The 21,380-nt window shown below is 35.7% G+C and overlaps 1 protein-coding gene and 1 non-coding gene across 4 annotated transcripts in view; both read right to left on the bottom strand.

The window, feature by feature from the left end:
* TLL1 (tolloid like 1) overlaps positions 1 to 21,380 on the bottom strand; it is a 202,837-nt gene that overhangs the window by 9,497 nt on the left and 171,960 nt on the right. For all 3 annotated transcript variants that reach the window (XM_002921315.4, XM_034661408.1, XM_019801867.2), the window contains 3 exons: positions 18,535 to 18,660; positions 15,806 to 15,933; positions 3,033 to 3,246 (listed from right to left, as the gene is read on the bottom strand). In XM_002921315.4, coding sequence (XP_002921361.1) covers positions 3,033 to 3,246; positions 15,806 to 15,933; positions 18,535 to 18,660 — 468 coding nt within the window. The remainder of the gene's footprint in view (positions 1 to 3,032; positions 3,247 to 15,805; positions 15,934 to 18,534; positions 18,661 to 21,380) is intronic.
* On the bottom strand, positions 4,018 to 4,170 carry LOC117802502. Its single transcript, XR_004625878.1, has one exon. It is a non-coding gene; the product is annotated as a small nucleolar RNA SNORA62/SNORA6 family (small nucleolar RNA).

Raw genomic sequence — 21,380 nt, forward strand, 5'->3', positions numbered from 1 at the left:
ATGTGAAAAAAAATAGCCAAAAAACCATATTATAGCAATATTTCTAATCACCTGGTTTCAAAATTCATGGTATTAGAAGTTTTTCTCACGAACAAAATTCAAATTGTATAGAAAAATATAAATTTACTCAAGCAAATTAAAATGTGTATGTCAGGGCCCATCAATAATAGTTACATGTATTCTAAAAGTCAGTAAATAATGAATAAGTGTTCTGTACAGGTAGCAAAAATGGACTGATGTGGTACTGGATTTGACTGTCTTGTTAGGAGAAACTGACTGAAAAACCAAAAGCTGTAAGCTTCAACAGGCAGGAATTCCTTCTATTTCCCTGTAAATTCCCATAAATTCCTAGTTTTTCCCATAAATTATGAATACCTTCATTGTCTATCCAAAACAAGAACCAAATAAGTATGTGATGAAAGACTATGAAATCTATGAACTTGTTAAAGCTTTGAGAAGAGATAAATAGTAGGCAGTACATAAGAAGGTTTTAGCATGTACGGCTACTAGAAAGTAACAGTATAAAAACCAATAGACCCAGAAAAGATAGCTGGGTAAGTGAGGGCAAAAATTTATGGGTGAAGAGGAAAAAAAAGCACAAACAGATAATACTAAAAATGTTGGCAACAGCAAATGAGTAGGAGTTAAGAAACCAGGATTCTAATACCAACTGTTATTTTTTTAAATCTATTTTGGTTGTCATTTAAATTTTAGTTCAGAATCCTCACATGTATGATGACAGGGCTGGATTAAACAATATCCAAAGCACATTTTGCCAACAAAAATGTGACAGGAGGCTCATGTAGGTATTTGAATGAATGTGAGCTGAACAGGGAAATAAAACGAACCTAGTCAGTTACATACTTCCAACAGAGGGTCTTTTAAAACTTACATAAGGAAGCATTTGATCTCTACCTATTGCTTCAGTAACAGTGACCTGTTTTATATTGATTTGCTTCCTAATCTGAAACTTTTACATTAAAAGAAAACATACTATGTTGAAAAGTACGTGAGCTTTGTAGACAGAGTTAGGATAAAGTCCAGGTTTGGGCATAATTTTAGAAATCCCTGCAAATTAATTAATCCTCCAGATTTTCAATTTCTTTATCTGAAAAATAAGGATAATAATACATCATAGATTCTTTTGAGGACTCAGTATATGTAAAGTGTATTGGTTAAGTACATGTGTGTGCCTAAAATGCCAACTGCATTCTATATACACCTTCAGATATCAATATATGGTCTCTATTAGAACTTAATTGGATCCTACCAATGGATTCTTAATGATAATATAAATAATGCAAATAGGATCCATGAGCAAAGGCCATACAAATTAAGGAATCATGGAGGTTTACAGCTATAACTAACCTTAAACAGTTTTTTACAGATGAGGAAACCGAAAGGCAAAGAAATTATCCTATCCAAAGTTCCCAGCTAGGTAATGGCATAACAGGACCAAAACTCAAGTGTACCCTACCCACATACTGGAGCATAATATAATATATATAAATCTTAATCCTTCTACTCACAAAGGGTAAAAAGAGATTCTATAAAAGTAAGTTTTTATTAAACTAAGATAGAGAAATTCATAAGTAGGTAATTTAAAAATATATAGTCAGATATTTCAAGAATTTTGGCAGCATATTTGCATACTGCATTTCTGGAACTTGTGATAGCCAGAATATTAATACATATATATGTATAATATGCCATAAACTCTATGCTATCATGAAAGTACTGATGAAGTAATGGGATTGCAATTTCTCCACCCTTTCAATGCATAACAAGTTAAGGAAAATATTTAAAGAGTAAACGTCAAATGTATGGAAAAATCTTTCATTAGTATGAAGTTTCTGTAGTCCATGAAAGATTTTTCTCAAACCAAAATATTTATATTAATCATGAGAAATAATTAATTTGTATTATTGATGAGTTCAACCATTACTAGTATGAATCAGATAAATATTCTGATAATATTCACTTTCTCACAAATAGACTTCAATATAAGTCGATGCTCATAATAAAATATACTAAATAAATATAATATTTAAAACATAAGGAATTTAAATATAAAACATAAAATATACTAAAAGTGGAGAATAATATTGGACAATGAAATAATTAAAATTCTGATTTCTCAAACAAAATGAAACAAAAAGAAAATAAAAACAATAATCAAAACCCATGACAAAAATTGCTGCACTTAAATTGTTTTATAGACAAATTTGTATGCTACTATACTATGTATTGCATCAAGACAGAGTCCTACCAGGCAGTTTCAATAGTTTATTCATCAAGAGTGCCACTAGGTGGCACTATAAGATAAATGACTTTGGGAAACTACACCCGCCTGTAATTTTTTTTTAGCTGAATGTAAAAAAGGACATTTCCTAGACATTTATGAAATATAGTATTAAGCTGGCTCTAAATTATTAAAAAAGTTATTCTATATTTTTGCCTAAAATTTTCCATATTTTTTCTAAATTATATTTTATTTCTTGAAAACTTCCATTACAGAGTCAAATTAGGGATTAGGATTAAGAAAAATATTGTATTGCACAACAAATAAAAGGAAAAACAAATGAGACTCTGTAAAATGGAAAGATAAATTCCAAATCTGATTTACAAAAATAGATTAATGCAAAAGCTAGCCAACCAGGTAGGATGTTGGAGAAAACATAATTCTTGAATACTACCACATAGATTTCTAACTGTTAAATAGAGCATATAAACCAAACTGCTCAAGTTAATAAGGAATACATTATACAAACATTTAGAAATAGTTCTACTTGATCATACCGCATTGAACCCGACTCAGATCAAACTACTGCATTTCTTTCTAGACGTTCAACAACTACAAAGATATTTAGGTAGGAGGCTACATAGCTCTCAAATATTTCACAGAGTGCTTCAGTGAGATTTCTTCTGCTGTGCTGAGAGATTCATTGATGTTCCTGTTACAGGATCCACTGCATTCACGGGAAGAGAAACCGAGCTCTTAGGAAAGAGAAACATGACCTTAATTTGCTGACCTGTAGAATGGGTGGCTTGAAAGCCTTTCCTTTGAACAGATGCATCAGAAACAAACCGAACAAACATTTTATTCCCAGTGGCCACAAGGGGCTCTGGTATCTTGTTGCCGCACAGTCTTCCAAGAATTGGTGATTTTTCGGTTTCTCCATCGAATACTTCCAAGTGATCATAAGCACATTCTTGATGCTGCTCAATCTCGAACTCACTAAAGGCCTATTAAAACAAGAAAGAAAGTAAGACAAAACAAAACAAAGAAAACACATATCACTCAAAATGGGTTCTTTTCTTTGGAGCAGAAATGCACAGCAATAAAACATGCTCAGGACATGCAAATAAATTAACCCATATAGAACATTCTTGAAAGGAGTGTGAAATCAGTAGAACATAAAATCCCTGGAAAAACATAATGAGGAAAATATAGCACAATAACTCCATGTGAAATTCTACTATTCAACTGTTGCAACTAAATCATAATCAAAACTATCACAAAACTATCACAATCAACTCCAGAATTTAGACAAATTATAACAATGATATTTTCTTCTGAATATAATTCTAAATTTAAACTGAATGCATCCGAAAAGTTTAAGCACTTGCATTTATAAAACTTGATTCCTTCTGGTTTTGATGATCATAAACTATTGAGTATCACCCTACCTAGCGGCACTTAAACTAAGAAGAAAACCTCAAAAATTAATTGTTATATTTTCACAAAAATTAAGCACAGGAAATCTTAATAGAATAACTACATCAAAGGGCATTTTCACTATATACTTCTTTATTTAGATCCTACAACCCATATTATTAGAAAATACTAATATGATTTTAGGCTAGATTATTTTTAACTTACTTTTAAGAGAGATGGCACACTTAATTGTACTATTTAGAGTCTTGCAAAGTTTGGGATGCCTTTAAAAATTACTCTAATTTTCCTGTGTAGTAATTTTCATGTATAGCTCTTAGCAAATTCTTTATTTTTTTAATACCTGTAGCAAGAATTACTATCAGACTTCACTCCCTGGGCCAGAGACCCCCATGGTGGCAATAGAAGGTCTGCCCTCACATAGCGCATTGCCTATCCTTGTGAGCTCCTTGGCCAGCCAGGGGCCTCAACTCCCAGCTCTAACGATGTGCAGAAGCAAATTCTTAAAATAAAAATTCATTAAATGCATAACACATTAAACAACACAAAGGAAAGTTTAATTGAGACAGACTGAAAATGATGATGTCCTAAGTATTAATAATGCCGGGAATTCTAGGTTATTTGCCATTGCCGATCAAGGCTTTTTCCCTTCTGTAGAACAATCATCATACCTTCAAAAAATAAATCATCAGTCCCACTAACATTTTTTTAGCTTTGTTAAAAAATAAAGGAAATATAAAATATAAATATAGGAAATATAAAGGAAATATAAAAATAAAGGAAAATAAAGCTGGAGAAATAGAATATATACTTGAAAGTTTGTTAATTTTTCTGCAGTCTGCAGCATAAAATATGTGCACATAAACTTTTTGCATACATGTTTTTTAATACAATGTTTTGAAGTTATCACAATTCTAAGTTTAATTAAGACATACATTTTTGTAATTTTGAAAGAAAAAGATTGACTAAGAATGGTTCTCCTTGAGAGCTGGCCAGTTATCTATTCCTTAACACATGGCTGTCTACTATCACTGGCTTTGGAGGAGTAAGGGAAGAAATGAAAGAAGCAATTTATATTAATTAGGGAGTAGGAGAAAGGAATGAAAGGTACTTAAAAGAAGAAACAAAAGAAAAGAAAGAGGGCTGATCTCTACTGCCGTATTCCACTGCACCCTACTTAAAAAAGGTATAAATTAAAATGATCATGACCAATAGGCATTAGGGAGTCATTATTTGCTATAACCGTTGTGATTAAAAAATGTTCACTTCACTCTACCGAAGACACTGGATAGTGCAAAAAAAAAAAAAAAGATTAATACCGCACAAAGAATCTTAAAGGAAACAAACAAAAAGCAGTGCAGAAAAACACAGTGAAGGAGGAGACTTCAGCAGAGTGCGTTTACCATGAAGCACAGCGTTCAAAGCATGCCATCACTGAAGTTTGTCGTTAACTATCTCTGCAATCCAGTGGCAGAGAATGAATGGGTGGTTGGCTGGAGTCATTCATTTACCTATCTACTTATTCCATGTTTACGGCCAAGCCCACGGGTGGAAATGCTGTAAACGTGGCAGGCCAACACTTCAGGTTTTCTACCTCTCATGAGCTGGTACTCAGTCAGCTTCCATTACCATTACCCACATAAACACTGTCTCAGTATCAGTTTATAACTGTTAAGAAACCAATAGGAGACAATTGGCTTAATCGCACTTAGAATTCTTTATTAACTATGAAACCAAGTTTCTGAATTATAGTCAACGTTATTTCAAGAAAAAGTAAAAGCACTGTTTCAGGAAAATGACAACATCTGAAAAACCTTTGCATGTCAAACAATTGTCTCTTTTGAATGCGATTTAGAGTCATTCCTCTACAAATGTAAAGAGCAGAGAAACCTACTGTGTAGAAAAGAAAACTGTAAGAATGATGGGGTGACGGCATTCTTTTTTTTTTTTTTATTTTTTAAAGATTTTATTTATTTATTCAACAGAGATAGAGACAGCCAGCGAGAGAGGGAACACAAAGCAGGGGGAGTGGGAGAGGAAGAAGCAGGCTCATAGTGGAAGAGCCTGATGTGGGGCTCGATCCCATAACGCCGGGATCACGCCCTGAGCCGAAGGCAGACGCTTAACCGCTGTGCCACCCAGGCGCCCCGGGGTGACGGCATTCTAAAGCACATCCTTTAAGTAACAGTTAAAATGCGATCAGAATTTACCGACCACACATGTTCAGGCCATTGAAAACCAAGTGAATGAGATAACTAAGTGACTACTTCACTCCCTAATGAAATGCAGGATGTCTGGAGTGAATCGCAACATCTGTTTTACAGAACAGAGCACCACCGTACAAAGTGGCAGTGCGCTTGCGAGCTGGGGGCATACTGACACCTGGTCTGGAGCCAACTGGCTCCCGCTTCTTATCAAATTACTAATGGAATCAGACTGACTCAGTAAGAGTCAAATTAGGCAAAGTTTCTGCAGCTGACATAGTCTCAACTGATGCAAAACAATTCTCATTCATTAAGGTATTAGTGAACTTTCCTCTTGGAATTGGTAGCAGCTTGTTAGGTCATCTGCAAAGATTGGGTGGTCCTTTTCCAGAAGTCAGTCTAACCCAAATGCTCCACCACACACAAGCAAAAGTGTGACTAACTCACACACTGACCTCTCATAAATCTGGCCCCTAATATCATAGAGATAGACACATCTAAAGACCTCCATATAGAGGGACGTCACCTCAATAAAAAAATATTTCTAGGTCACAGAAAGGTATTATAGGGGCCCACGGGAAATTGGGAAAATCTCCAAAAATATTTTTGTAGGATTCCCAAAGATAACAGTGAGATGTACAGTGTATTCCTTTATTTTATGACATGTGCTGAGCCCTGAATGTCTATATCTGAATAATGCAGAATATGGAGATTTCTAGCCACCAGGAACCAGTGCTACAGAACTGCCTCCCCCCACACCCCACAAAGACACTTAGCTTCCCAAAACATCCTTCAACTTCACACTGGTAACAGGACAGCTAGCAAAGCTGATGTATGGACCCATACGAAAGTCTGATTTCTGCTGAAACACTGCCCTCTTTTGGGGGGCTTTAAAATATTTTTCTTAAGTGTTTGCACTAAAACTTTACAGGCATTTAGTACTCAAACATTTAAACCTTACTCATTCCATGATTATATTTCTATGATTTCAAGGCTACTAATCTAGGCTTTACAAAAAAACAAAAAAGAGCAAATAACCGTGAGCTCTAGACTGAAACACTAATGCATTTCCCACAAGGCAAACTAAGAGATTAAGGAGTCCCATTCAGAAGAAATAAAATTGAATTATCCTTTTAGGCTATGGAAAGAATAACTATGTGTGTCTGGAACACCCAAGCAAGCCTAATCTACCTAGCTGGCCACCAGCCAGGCTGCCATATGCAGCCTCACATGAACATCTGTAGAGGTCCTTTTATTGAAAATACAGGCTCTGGCTAAAGGACAAGGCCATTCAGAGTCACCACATATATTCACAAAGGACAAGAAAATAAAATGATAGCATTTAATGCAGAAATAAAATTCAGTCAGAGTGACCATTAAAAGTAAGAGATTGAAAGAGACTGATGCAATTTGAGCAGCTGGGAGATAAGATTCAGAGCTCCCTGGTCCCAGCCATCCTTCGCCTTTTCCTGTCTTCAGTGAGAACTGTCATTTGGTTTCCCACAAGATATTGGAAGGATTGGAGGCCACTGGGAAGCATGGCAGAGTGGAATACAAACCTCAGCCTTCTGATTCAAAAGATCTTTTCTGTTCCATGAGCGCTCGAAAGCTGCAAGCAAGTACACTGTTTGTGGATGGAGAATTAAGAAACAGTTGTAGGTGTTTTTGTTTTCTAAATATCCCATATATGAAGCTATAAATTGCAACTACATAACTTAGTAAAACTCCAGGATATGATAAATCAAATAAACATGACATAATCATATTGGCCTATTGCTGGATGCCTCTATGCCTGGAACTTTGTTTCTGTTTTCTTGGTTTGTTTTTGTTGTGTTTTGGTTTTAATGTTTTAATATTTTAAAATATTTTAAAAGTACCCCAAATTTAATAATCAGTTGTGTCTCTCAGAACCAAGACTGGATGAAGTCAGGAGTAAAACAGATCCTTGTCCTTATTCGTTCAGAACTTTATCTCTTTTCTAATAAGACTTTCTCCCCCTCCGCCCCAAGAATCTTTCAACCAGGGTTTCTTTCTACTTTAAAGCTATTAACACACAGTCAGATCTCGTAACACACACACACACACACACACACACACACACACACACACAAAGCACACGTATTCGTTTCCTATTGCTGCTGTAGCAAATTACCACAAATTTAGGGACTTAAGTGACACACATTTATTCTCCTAGAGCTATGGTGGTTACAAGTCTAAACTGGGCAAGCAAGGCTGGACCTTCCAGAGGGAGGTAAGGATCTGTTTTCCTGCATTTTGTCTATCTTCTCGAGGCTGCCCTCATTCCTTGGCTCTTGTCCCTTTGCTCCATCTTCAAAACCAACAGTCTAGCATCTTCTCTCCTCTCTGACCTCCTACTTCCTTCCTGTGACCACATCAAGCCCACCCAGATAATCCAGGGTAATCTCTCCATTTCAAGATCTTTACTTTAACCACAGCTTCTTATGCCACATAAGGTAATATGTGCTTAGGTTCTGGGGATCAGGACATGGACATCTTTGTGGAGATGAGGAACATTACTCTGTCTACTATGAAAAATAAGAGCTAAATGTTTTCACCCTCTGTGATTTTAGGGACATGATTACAGACACTTATGACTCCATGATTTCAAATTCTTTTACCCTGACCCTCTTAACTAACTGAGTCCTGCAGGGCAAGTCTGGCCCTCACTCTGGTTTTGTAATTAAACCTTTATTGGAACACAGTCACGTGCATTTATTTGTGTATTGTCTTTGGATGCTTTCATACTCAAACAGTAGAACTAAACTGTAGCAACACAGACCACATAGTCTTCAAAGTCCATAAAATTGCCTATTTGGCCCTTCAAAGAAAGCTTTCTGACAAGCAAAAATTAGTTTATGTTTTTAATTGCTAGGATTGAGTTTCAAATTCAAAAGGCTATACAAAAACTTGACCATGGTTGAATTATCCAATAAAATGGTATATAATTTTTATTAATCGTTGTCATAATTATAATTACTATTTGGATATCATATATCAATGTTTATTGACTTTTAATAAGCTATTATGCCAAATACTTTATATGCAAATTCATTTAATGCACACAAAAATTTCTGAGTATTAGCTCCAATTTCCAAAGGAAGAAATTGAGATTTAAAAGGATTAGTAGCTTTTTCAAGATAACATAGTTAGGTTTAGACACAAGTCACTCTAAGTTCAAAATATATGTTCCTGGGGCGCCTGGGTGGCTCAGTTGGTTAAGCGTCTGCCTTTAGCTCACATCATGATCCTAGGGTCCTTGAATTGAGTCCCACGTCGGGCGCCCTGCTCTCAGCGGACAGCCTGTTTCTCCCTCTGCCCCTCCCCCCTGCTCGTGCGTGCTCTCTCTCTCTCTCTGTCTCTCTCAAATAAATAAATAAAAATCTTTTAAAAAACACACAAAAACCCCAAAATATATGTTCCTAATCCCTCCATATGTCTCTGTTGGGTATTCATTTTACTTAATCACTATAACTTTGTCTTATTAATATTTTCCATTTAAATTACTGTATATGTGCACATGCACAGCCATTATGGATGCAGGATGCTAAAATAAAAAAATCAGATAAAATGTAGAGAGAGAATCTTGGGCTCAAATGTATTTAGACTCCTACCAGCTTTATAAACTCTCCAACTTACCTAAACTGCCTGGGACAGCTTCCTTATCTGTAAGTGTCATTTGTGATACCAACTTGAGATAATATGCATGATAACCACTTTGAAGCCATTAGGCACTATACACACATTAGTTCTTAGTGCTGTTTAGTCGAAGCACAGTTTTGTGAGGTATGACATGTGCCCAGTCAAGCCGCATTTTATTATTTGAAGAACTCTCTTAAGAAATGGAAAACTTGAGAACATATATATTTTTATTTGTGGAATTACATATGATAGAGTGCCTATCTTAGAATAGATCCCTTTTAAAGGACCCTCCCAGGCTCTCTGGATCCCAGCTCTCTAGCTTATCACAGTTATATGAAAGATAGTATTCCAAGATTTAATAAAGATCAGAGCATGCATTAGAAAAGTATATGAAAGAATATACAAAAAAATCTTCAAGATTTTAAAAATTTCAGTCTTAAAGTAGATAAGATTAGTTGGCAGTTACATTAACAAGCAGGGAGACAATGACAGTAGACATAAGCTACAACATTGAAATGGTAAGAATTAAAAAATACAGAACTGAAATATCACTTAAAGTTGGCAGCTAATGTTATGACACACTTTCCAGTGATCCTAACTCTTAGAGTGTATTGAGAGTCAGATTTTATATGAACATGATTAATGGGATAAGAAAGTGGGAATCAGTATTATGTTTCAATTTAGAAACTTTGGGGTTCACAGTGATGTGTGTTTTAACAAGCCTTCCAGGTAATTTTGATGCATGCTAATATTTGAGAAAGCCTATGGCTTAGGCTGTAACCACTTCCCACAAAGATCACAAAATCAAATACCTAAAGATCAATATTTGCCTAAAGCTTTTGTTTTCATTCTGAGAATTTCCTTCTTAGGATACTAGCAAGCATGACCACTGTTGAAAGACACGCTTTCTGTCCTGAACTTCAAGTGGAATATTTGCATGAAAATTAAAGCTTGCAATCTGTGAAGGAACAGACTGTCCTAGAGTTGGAAGGGGAGTTCAATAAGCCGAAAAACATAAAACTAAGGAAAAATAAAATATTGGGGTATATCAGTAGTTTTACTTTCCCCTGGATATAGACTTCTGGAACTAGTGGCATTTCTACCCCAACAACAAGGAAAACCCATGTAAACTTTAAAAATCACAACTTTGCTGAACACATCAAAGAGCTGGAGTCACAAGTTGAGCAAGTATTTTGAAATGCACTGAATCTCAGCCCCCTCCAAGGAGAGATGGGACACAAGCACCTTTCACCAGTGGCAGGCCATGGAAGGAAGAGATGCTGGGTGCCATACAAGGCGGTAAGAAGTACTCATCTATAATTTTTAATAAACTGGTGGAGGTTTGGTGTGGACTAGAGTAAGAGTACAGAATCCCCTGGGAGCTGCAGACACAGGGGGTGTTAGCACACACTTGCAGGCTCTTCTCCCTGGATCCCAATCTCCTGCTCATGAGAGAAATCGTGGGCAAAGCAGGAGAAAGTCACATACCTTCCTCAGTGTTACAGGCTTGGAGGAGCGAAGTGGTTACTGTTGTAAGAAAAATATGAAGCCCTGCTGCAACCTTTCTCTAGAAAACAAACCTTAAGCTCCTGGGAGAGGGAAAGAAAACCCTATCACTGCCAGGGCAAAGATACAGATGCCAGGCAAAGACAAAACAACAACAACAATACCCCACAATAAACCACGTCTGCCTCTGGAGAAGGACTGGTCACAGGTTCCTACAGCAAGAACAGTAGAGGTCTGCTACCACCATAGAAGGGACAAGAAACTCAAGCAAGACCAACCAGAAATACAAGATGGAGTTTGGATACCATAGAGGAAAGACACAGGACCACTGAGAAAGACCATTTCTGAGACCTAAACCATCAGGACCTAAGGCGGAAGCTGTACTAGGACAATAGTGAACACTTTGTCCTTGCCACCAGAGCAACAAGCACCACGTAAGAAGAAACTGCAGTCTTCCACTGGTGAGGGCAAAGTGTGGAGAGGAAAATATCTCATGGTGGAGATGAACAGGGAAGCTAAAGATAAAGTAAACATTGTGAAATGTCACTGAAATCCCAGCCTCCAATTTAAGAAAAAGGAATTCAAGGCCAATGGTACACTGAAGGTCATCATAGGAACAAGAAGACCCAAACTCAGATTTATTAACTAGATATTTCCTCAACAATGCCCACTCCCATACACACACATGTGCTAATAGCCTCAGAAGAAATGTGTCCACTTCCAGACATAAAGTCTCCACTGTTACCCACATAATGTCGGGTATTTAATAAAAAATTACATGACATGCAAAAGGCAAGAAAAACGGAAAAAACATACTACTAAAACAGAAAATTATGAATAGAACAGACTCAGACATAACCCCTATGTTTAAACTGAGATGGAATTTAAAGTAACTATGATTGGGGTACCCAGCTGGCTCAGTCAGTTAAGTGTCTGACTCTTGATTTCAGCTCAGGTCATGATTTCGGGGTTGTGAGATCAAGCCCCATGTCAGGCTCTGCGCTGGGCATGGAACCTGCCTGAGATTCTCTCTCTCCCTCTCTTTCTGACCCCACCCCTGTTCACATACTCTCTCTTTAAAAAAATAAAATAAAATCCAGTAACTATGATTATTATGCTAAAGATGATAGTAAAGGACCACTTTCTTATACTGTACACAAAAATAAATCTAAAATGGATAAAGACCTAAGTGTGAGACAGAAATCCATGAAAATCCTAGAGGAGAACACAGGCAGCAACCTCTTTGACCTTGGCCACAGCAACTTCTTGCTAGACATGTCTCCAGAGGCAAGGAAAACAAAAGCAAAAATCAACTATTGGGACTTCATCAGGATAAAAATTTTGCACAGCAAAGGAAATAACAAAACTAAGAGGCAACCTATGGAATGGGAGAAGATACTTGCAAATGACAACAGATAAAAGGCTAGTATCCAAAATCTATAAACAACTTATCAAACTCAACATCCAAAAAATAAAAAATCCAGTCAAGAAACGGGCAGAAGACATGAAAACATACTTCCCCAAAGAAGACATACAAATAGCTAACAGACACATGAAAAAATGCTCCACATCACTCATCATCAGGTAAATAAAAATCAAAACCACAGTGAGATACCATCTCACACTGGTCTGAATGGCTAAAATTAACAACAGATGTTAGCAAGGATGCTGAGAAAGGGGAACCCTCTTACACTGTTCGTGGGAATGCAAACTGGTGCAGCTATTCTGGAGAACAGTATGGAGGTTTCTCAAAAAGTTAAAAATAGAACTCTAAGATCCAGCAATTACACTACTAGGTATTTACTCAAAGGACCCAAGCATAGTGGTTTGAAGGGGCACCTGCACAACAATGTTTATAGCAGCACTGTCCACAATAGCCAAAATATGAAAAGAGCTCAGATGCCCATAGATGGATGAATGGATAAAGATGTGGTATTCACATACAGTGGAATATAACTGAGCCATTAAAAAGAATGAAATCTTGCCATTTGCAATGATGTGGACGGAACTAAAGAGTGTTATGCTAAGTGAAATAAATCAGAAAAAGGTAAATACCATATGATTTCACCTGTATGTGCAATTTAAGAAACAAAACTGATGAACATAGGGGAAGGGAAGGAAAAATAATATAAAAACTGAGAGAGAGAGGCAAACCATAAGATACTTAACTACAGGAAACAAACTGAGGGTTGCTGGAGGGGAGGTGGGTGGGGGATGGGGTAATGGTGATGGGCATTAAGGAGGGCATTTGATGTAATGAGCACTGGGTGTTATATGCAACTGATGAATCACTAAATTCTACCCTTGAAACTAATAATGCACTATATATTAACTAACTTGAATTAAAAAAATAAAAAAAATAAAATAAAATAAATTCTAGTAAAAATACAGACAATATGCAAACAGATGGGAAATTTCAGCAAAGAGATGATGTTATGGACTAAATTGTGTTCTCCCAAAATTCATACATTGAATCCCTAGCCCACAGTGTGAATGTACTTGGGGATAGGGCTGTTAGGGAGGTAATTAAAATTAAATGAGGTCATACAGGTGACCGGTCCCATAGGGCTAATGTCCTTGTAAGAAGATGAGGAGACAACAGAGCTTACTCTGTCTGTGAACACACAGAAGAATGGCCATGTGAGTATATAACAACAAAGTTGCCATTTATAAGCCAGGAAATGAGGCATTAACACACACCAACCCGGAGAGCACCTTGATCTTGAACTTCTAGCCTCTAAAACTGTAAGAAAATATATATATTTTTTGTTTTAGCCACTCAATCTATGGTATTTTGTTATGGCAACCCAAGCAAACTAATAAACATGAAAGGTATCATAATGAGTCATTGAAATGATAGAAATAAAAAACATGGTAAGAGGGATAAAGAATGTGTTAACAAGCTCATCAGGAGACTCAAGACAGCCAAAGAAACAATCACTGAACTTGAAGATAGGTCTACAGAAATTTATGTAAACTTAGACTCAAGAAGAGTGACAACAAATTAACAGGGTATCCAAGAGTTATGGTATAATATAAAACAATCTGGCATATGCATAATTTGAATCCCAGAAGGGAAAGAGAGACAATAATAAAAAAGAATTTTGTGAAGAAATAATGGCAGAGAATTTTCAGAAATTCCTAACAAACATCATAATACAGATGCAAGAAATTCAGAGAATTTTGAAAAGAATAAATCCCACAAAATTCTAAACACACACACACGTCTAGATACGATATATTCAAACTTCTGATAAAAAAAATGTTGAAAATAGCAATAGGGAAAAAAAAGAATAAATATAGGATTTATAAGAGGCTTATGAGAAACCATGAAAGCCAGAAAATAATGGCATCAGTGTTTAAAGTATAGACAAGAAAATAAAATTGTCATCCTAGAATTTTATACCCAATAAAAATATTCTTAAAAAGTGATACTACGCAGACATACCCTACACAAAATATAAAAGGAATCTGTTTTCAGGCAGAAGGAATATAGTAGCAGACAAAATGTGGATCTACAAAAAACAATGTCCTCAGAAAATCTATTTTTCCAAAATCTTTACCTAACTGCACTGCTGAAAAGAACACAGCCCATTAGCTTTAGAATGGTCCTCTCAATCAGGACCTTGGACAGGACTGGCAAATAATCACGTCCCCACAATACTGTCATCTTACCATCTAGCACCTTTCCAGAGAGTGGCTGAAATAAATTGATGTCTGTTTGGAAAGTCATTTACGGATATTTTACAAATACAGTGATTGCAAAAAAACTCCACAAGATGGCTATGAATGTCTTGGTGACTTTCTCTAATTTTATTATAATAATGCACACATAAGTAATGCTTCTCCCCCAACCCACCAAATTCACTGAAAAGAAAGGTTAACAAAAAAGTTTTAAAATTAAGCTAATGGCTGGACTGGTCCAGTAAGCTACCATATGTAGACTGGTAGTCTCCTTCTCAAGACAATGTCTTGTCCTTTATTATGGTGCCACTAGACTGTCCTGAGCCTTGCTTGGCTGGCATTCCCTCCTGCTTTTGACAATAGCATGTTACGGGAAACTGTTAAAATTTCTATATTCTTATGATTATTTCCTTACATTATACTGTGCAAGTGCTCTGCAGCCTGTAATGAAGCTTAATACATATTACCAGATGATCAGGACAGAATGCAAGACAAAGAACACAGGAGAAAGGACAAACATTACATTCATATTTGAATTTAGGGGAAGTCTAAGGATACCAGTAGCCATCTAAGGAAGGCAGCTATGTTATGTAAAAATGACTTGTCGTTACAAGACAACACTGTTTTATTAAAAATACAAACGTTTTGTATATGAGGTATATAGAATTGACACAACCAATACTATGTTGTGTTTATGCGAATATTTATTTTATTTCTTTCTTGTGAATTTCAGATGATTTTTTGTTCCTTCCTTTATTTTCCCCACTTGGAAACATTATGACCAATAACATGTTAGGAAGTACAGCCTACTGTTTTGCAGTAACTTTGATAATTCCTTTTAAAGCATCCAGGATAAGAATACCATATGAGAACTACATGGCTGCCATTACTGTCATCTTGATCTAGGAAATCAAGGATTTGTTTAGTGTAAGTAGGAAAGCATAAGAAAGAAAATCTTTTCCAGCTGCCCACTAATTCAATTCAATTATATAAACATTCATTTTATTTCCATGTGCTGGCCACGGAAGACTAGGGCAGTTAGCGTAACAGAAAGAAGAAGGACGAGCTCACTTACTAATTTGATTCGGTGGCCAGGAGTGGTACTGATTTCCCATGTGCATTCCTTCCTGCTTGGGTACTTGTCTGGCCAGTTGGGGCTGGTGATGAGGCCATTTGGACTGTGGATCTTCTGTTCACACTCAGCTGTGCCAATAACAATAATATCAGTCAGTGTGGAAATCTAGCCCAGGATTGGTTTAGCGAGAAAGTAGCCTATTTGCCCCCTGTGCTGCTGAAAGATTTTCCTGAATACTAACTAATCACCCCTCCAGTCTCTGTTATCACAGTCATCTGCTTTGGCAAACATGTTGCTGATCACAATCAGGCAATGCTTGTTTTCTTTCCCACATGAAATTAAGTGTTTACAATGAATTAGATAAATTCCTAAAAGAAAATGGACTAGTTTAAATTGCTGGATCCGAAAGCTCAGATTTTAACAGAGCAACATATATTGACAATCAAGGATATCAACACTTGGCATATGCAAAATATTTAAAGCAATGCCACAAATGATAATCAATGGACTATGCCATTTTCAATTCATAGTTTTCCATTAGCAGAAACATCATACAGCTAATTAACATCATAAGCCATTTTATGGATCATGTATTTACATTTTCTCTCACCCTTAAAGTAAACACTTGAATACCCAAACCATAATTTTAGCTGTTAAAGTAAATTAACCCTAATTTTATCAAATTAAAATGCAGAACTAAGGGGAAAAATAAGTGAACAGCTACTAGCCATGGAAATAGCTTCTAAACTAATATTGAAGGCTATTTCATTCAATTAACATGAAATTTCTTTTAGGTTTTTCACAATTAAAATTACTTTAACTTAAAGGAGGCTATTCCACATTATACATATAAAATTTCAAAAATGTTTAATGTAAAAAAAATATTTAATATCCTCAGGCTCTGTCCGTTCTCTGTAACTTATGAAGCAGCACGCTACCCATCCTAGTTTAGACTGGGAATTATTTACTGTGTATTATGTATCCCATTCTACAACACAACTAATTCTCTGAAATTTTCTAAGAAATCTCTTTGGGGCAATTCTTTACTATATGGACAAGACACCTGTTACACTGCAGGGTTATGCAATAAGGGTATGATGCCCAACATAAATGTGTTGTTGTTGCATTCCTTACTACTAGAGCTTTCTCTGAATTGTGATAGGTTTCCATAGGGAGATTTGAATTCCCAACATAGGAATACAAAAAAAAGAGAAGAAATCCAGCTCCTTTCAGACAACATAGGATCATGTAGCAAGTCTTAGAATCCAGATCCTAATGGTTTTCTAAGTTCCATTATCCCTGTACTTGCTTTGCCATATGAAATATGGAGTCTCCAGGATCTGGAAATAGCCTATAGAGCAAAGCCAAGAGGCTCACTACTGAACTGTAGAAGGTGTCCATACCATAGCAGAGGTAAAAGAAAATCCTAAACCTTTACTGGCAGTAAAAATGAGCCTTATTAGGGATAATCTATCTGAAAGCAAGTTTCCTATGAAATCCTTTCTTGAAAATATGTACTGTTATAAACAGAGAATTAAGATATCTAACTTATATTTGTTACTTGTGAGTCACAGGATATATGCATACTCTACAAAAGCTGTCTCATTTTTCTCTGAATTATCTTCTATAGCTGCAAGATAACTGGACTATTCCCAGCCTGTTGATTTAACAGAATACTGTACTAAGTTTCAAATATCAGAGTCCTCATGGGTTTATCCTCCTATAAGAAAGTAAAAACAAAAAAAAATACCCTGCTTGCATATGATTCTGAGCAATATCATTGGCACAATGAAAAAATAGAAAAGAAAAAATAACAAAACCCTGACATGTGGCAATATTTGAAAGGAACTGAATGGAACAAAGGTCAGTTCAGGGAATTGTGTACTATTCCAATGTTCATACAAAGAGTTGCTGTCTGTGATTCTAACCACAGACCTACCAATCTACGTGTGCTAATAACTGAAGTTATAAAATCTGCCATAGTAATTCTTTCAAAATGGGCACAAATCCAATTTAAGTAGAAAATTCAGAAGCAGATCCTCAAAGGATGAAATAAGAACTGAGTAACTATTTCTTGTTCCCATCTACCTCAAACTGGCTAAGGAGATAAAGATACCTGTTTTTATGAAGTCAGAATATTATAAGGACTTAGGGCCAAAAACTGATAGTCTACTATTGTGCTATTAGAATGTTCCTTTTTTTTTTTCTGGCCAAACCCATGACTTAGAACTTTAAATGGCACAGTGTCTACCATTTTCAAATGTCTTTCCTCTGTTAGGCATTTGAATTTGATACTCTTGGTATTTAAAGTGCCATCACTCATGTAGCACATATATGAGATATTCTGGGGAGGGAAATTAAACCAAATGCAAAACATTTAGCAGAAGTCAAGTTTAAATATGGAGACCGTTATAGGGTCTGTTCTACAAGAACCTAGGGATAACGTGGTGCTTTTCTGGCTGCCAGATGGCATCATAGCCACTTCGATGTCTGTTACACAAAGTTATTCTAATGCCACCCATGTGTGAAGTGCAGAAACTTTAGGTATTATGAGGTTTCCAATTGTATGCCTTGGATCTCTGAACACTGCACATATTTTTTTTTTTTTGACATTTGAATAGTCAACAATGATATAACTCATTGATATGATTAATTCTTCTTGGAAGCAGTGCTTTACCCAAACTACATGAAAGTCTAGATGTTGTCGAGAAAAGAACACTCCTTCATACCTTCCTTGCAGTCATGTTTATTTTCATGCAGCACAAATCCATTACGGCACTGACACATGTAGCTTCCCATTGTGTTGACACACTCATGTTGACACCCGCCATTATCCTTAGAGCATTCGTCTTTGTCTAGCAAAAAGATAACCCCACAGTTTAGTAAGTAGCTTTAGAAACAAAGGGTGTCAAAGGACAGTCTTTTAGTTGTGGTTAATACTGGCAAAGGGTAAACTAAGTCACAACTTTCTTTGCATGAAACAAAACCCCCCAAATTTATAGTGTCTTAGTTTTACCCACTCCTTGTTTAGCTTGGAGCCTTGTACCATGAATTGAGATTCTGAGAGTACTGGCTCTAGGATGACAACATGTAGCCTCTTTCACTCCTGTGCTGGAATAGGAGTTCTGAGTAGGAGACAGGAAATGAATGGATCTTTTTCCAACTAATCCTACACATTTATTGCCAATTTTTAAAAATAAATTTAAAATTGTGAGTAGTTTGAATAAATGCAAGAACTGGCATTTAAGTACAGGGAAATCCTTCAATGTATTAGCCATGGTGTAGAGACAGAGGCTAAACAAGGTTCCAAAATCTGTGTATAATCACTTTTTAAAAAATCACTCAGTATGACTACTGCGGTTGATTTTTTTGTTGTTGTTAACTTTGCTGTTATGGTTAGCACTAATGAATCTGAACACTTCATAACTGTCGAAGACACAAAAAGGCATCATTAGATTATCCTAAAGAAGTAACTTAATTTATATATTTGAAACAAATCTACTCAGGCAGACAGTTTATTAATAAGTAATTCCCTGAAAAGGCTTTTAGTGTGCTAGAAGTAAGGTTAGAATAGGAAATATGAGCTTTAAGAAATAGCCAATAAATTCAGTACAGGGAAAAAAGCCAAACTAGATTAGCAGCAGTCAACCCAGGGAGAGGCATCAGCCGCCGTACTATGTCACTCAGCTGTCATTCCATGGCTGGCTTGTCCATTAAAGTCAAAACTGGCAGATTGCTCCTGACACACATAGATGATGACACATCACTCAGACTTTCATCACTCCCACAGCATAGAGAACAAAAAGGACACACGACAGTCATCAGAGGTTGGCTGAATTCAAAATTTATACTGTCAAGTGATTTTTCCAGTGACAATTTGTGAGCTCACAGTGGCACACAGCTAAATCGCTAAATAGCTAAAGCTATTTTTGCTTTTTTTGCCTTTTTATCAAATCAATATTCACTCTATGGAGATGGCTTCAGGAAAAGCATTTTTATAGAAGAATCTGATAGTAATTTTTAAGGATGCATCTATTTTTCCACTTTTGGAGATTGATTACATGACAGAGCACACACATGCTTCTGGGATATATTAGTGTATTGGCAATATCAGAATACTCCAAATGCATACAGGCAGTTCCAAAGTTCGAAAGAATCAGAACCAATACATCTGTGATTTATGTGTTCTCTATATACCTTTAACACTTCCATTACACTTTTATTACTTACTACGTAGCCTAAGCAAGATAAAAATAGAAGAAAGAAAACTATTCTCTAAAAGAGCATCAACATGTATAAGAAATCAGAATACAGAAGTAGCCTTGTAAAATTAATTTGAGAGAAATTTATAATCATTTCAAAGCCCTGTTCCTTTAATTGTGTGAACAGTGAGAATATAGAAAATTAATAGTATATGAGTTATGAATGACTTATGCAGAATGGGTGGATGGTAGGCCATACTTCTTACCCTGGTGGTGTCAGCCACTGGTATTTTCCAATTCAGACAGTCAAGCAGTAAATGATTTAAATTTATTAATTTATTAATTTATTAAATTTATTAATGTAACTTTCCAGAGACACTTTAGTTAAGATGCTTCAGAAAAAAATATATTCTCATGAGTGGATATAGAAATACACTTTCTTTGTTAAATGGCAATAGCCAATTAAAAATTTCTCTGCCAGAATTACTTACACTGAAATAGTTACATATTTCCTATGAAAATGTTTATATAATGAATGTTTGATGATCTTAAAATAACACCTGAGAGACTGAACTTTAGTTAATACTATAGGGTAACCAGACTTCTGAGAGTTCACTGGAAATCTAACAACTGTAAGCCAATTAGTTTAGAGAAAATGAGTTCACATTTGCAATTGACTGGTAAACAGATTAAGTGCTCAGTGAACCAAAGGTGGCAGGGACTGCCGGGATCATCCTTGTAGCTGGACCTGTTTGGATTAACATTCATGAACAATGCAAAAATGATAAAATACAAACATGAACCCAAGTTATTATTCCATGCATTCTTAAATCCATAGTTATTTTATAATCAAAACAATTCCAGAACATAAAATATTTCTAACACTTAAACTTCATTCTAGTGGAAATCTCAAGCCACTAGGTTACATTTCTAGGAAGAATTATTTTCTTTAGATTTGACAGAATGTATTATGATAGAATAATATTAGAACATAATATTACCACAATAGCTGTGGTAATGGTAACTAAAGAGAAATAAAGTTGAAAGTGAAAATGATTACATTGCATAGTAGTTTTTTGTAGCCAATTATTCATTTTTATGTTGTTTGGGAAAAATAATGAATAATTTTAAAATAATCTTTAGAGGGAAAAGAAGGGGGTAGAAAAAGAAGACGATTTTATACAATCATTATTGTCTAAGTATCCACAGTACTTTTTTCCCCATTGATTGGTGTTTCCTGCCTTCATCCCCACATCTGACGGTGCCTAATATAATCAATGTCACATGAAAATTAAGAGTAATCACAATACATTTGTGACTATGTATATTCTATACATATGTTAATCTAGAGTTTAGCTAAAATTCAAAACTGG

This window comes from Ailuropoda melanoleuca, chromosome 5, assembly GCF_002007445.2.
Source record: "Ailuropoda melanoleuca isolate Jingjing chromosome 5, ASM200744v2, whole genome shotgun sequence".
Taxonomy (NCBI): Eukaryota; Metazoa; Chordata; class Mammalia; order Carnivora; family Ursidae; genus Ailuropoda; species Ailuropoda melanoleuca.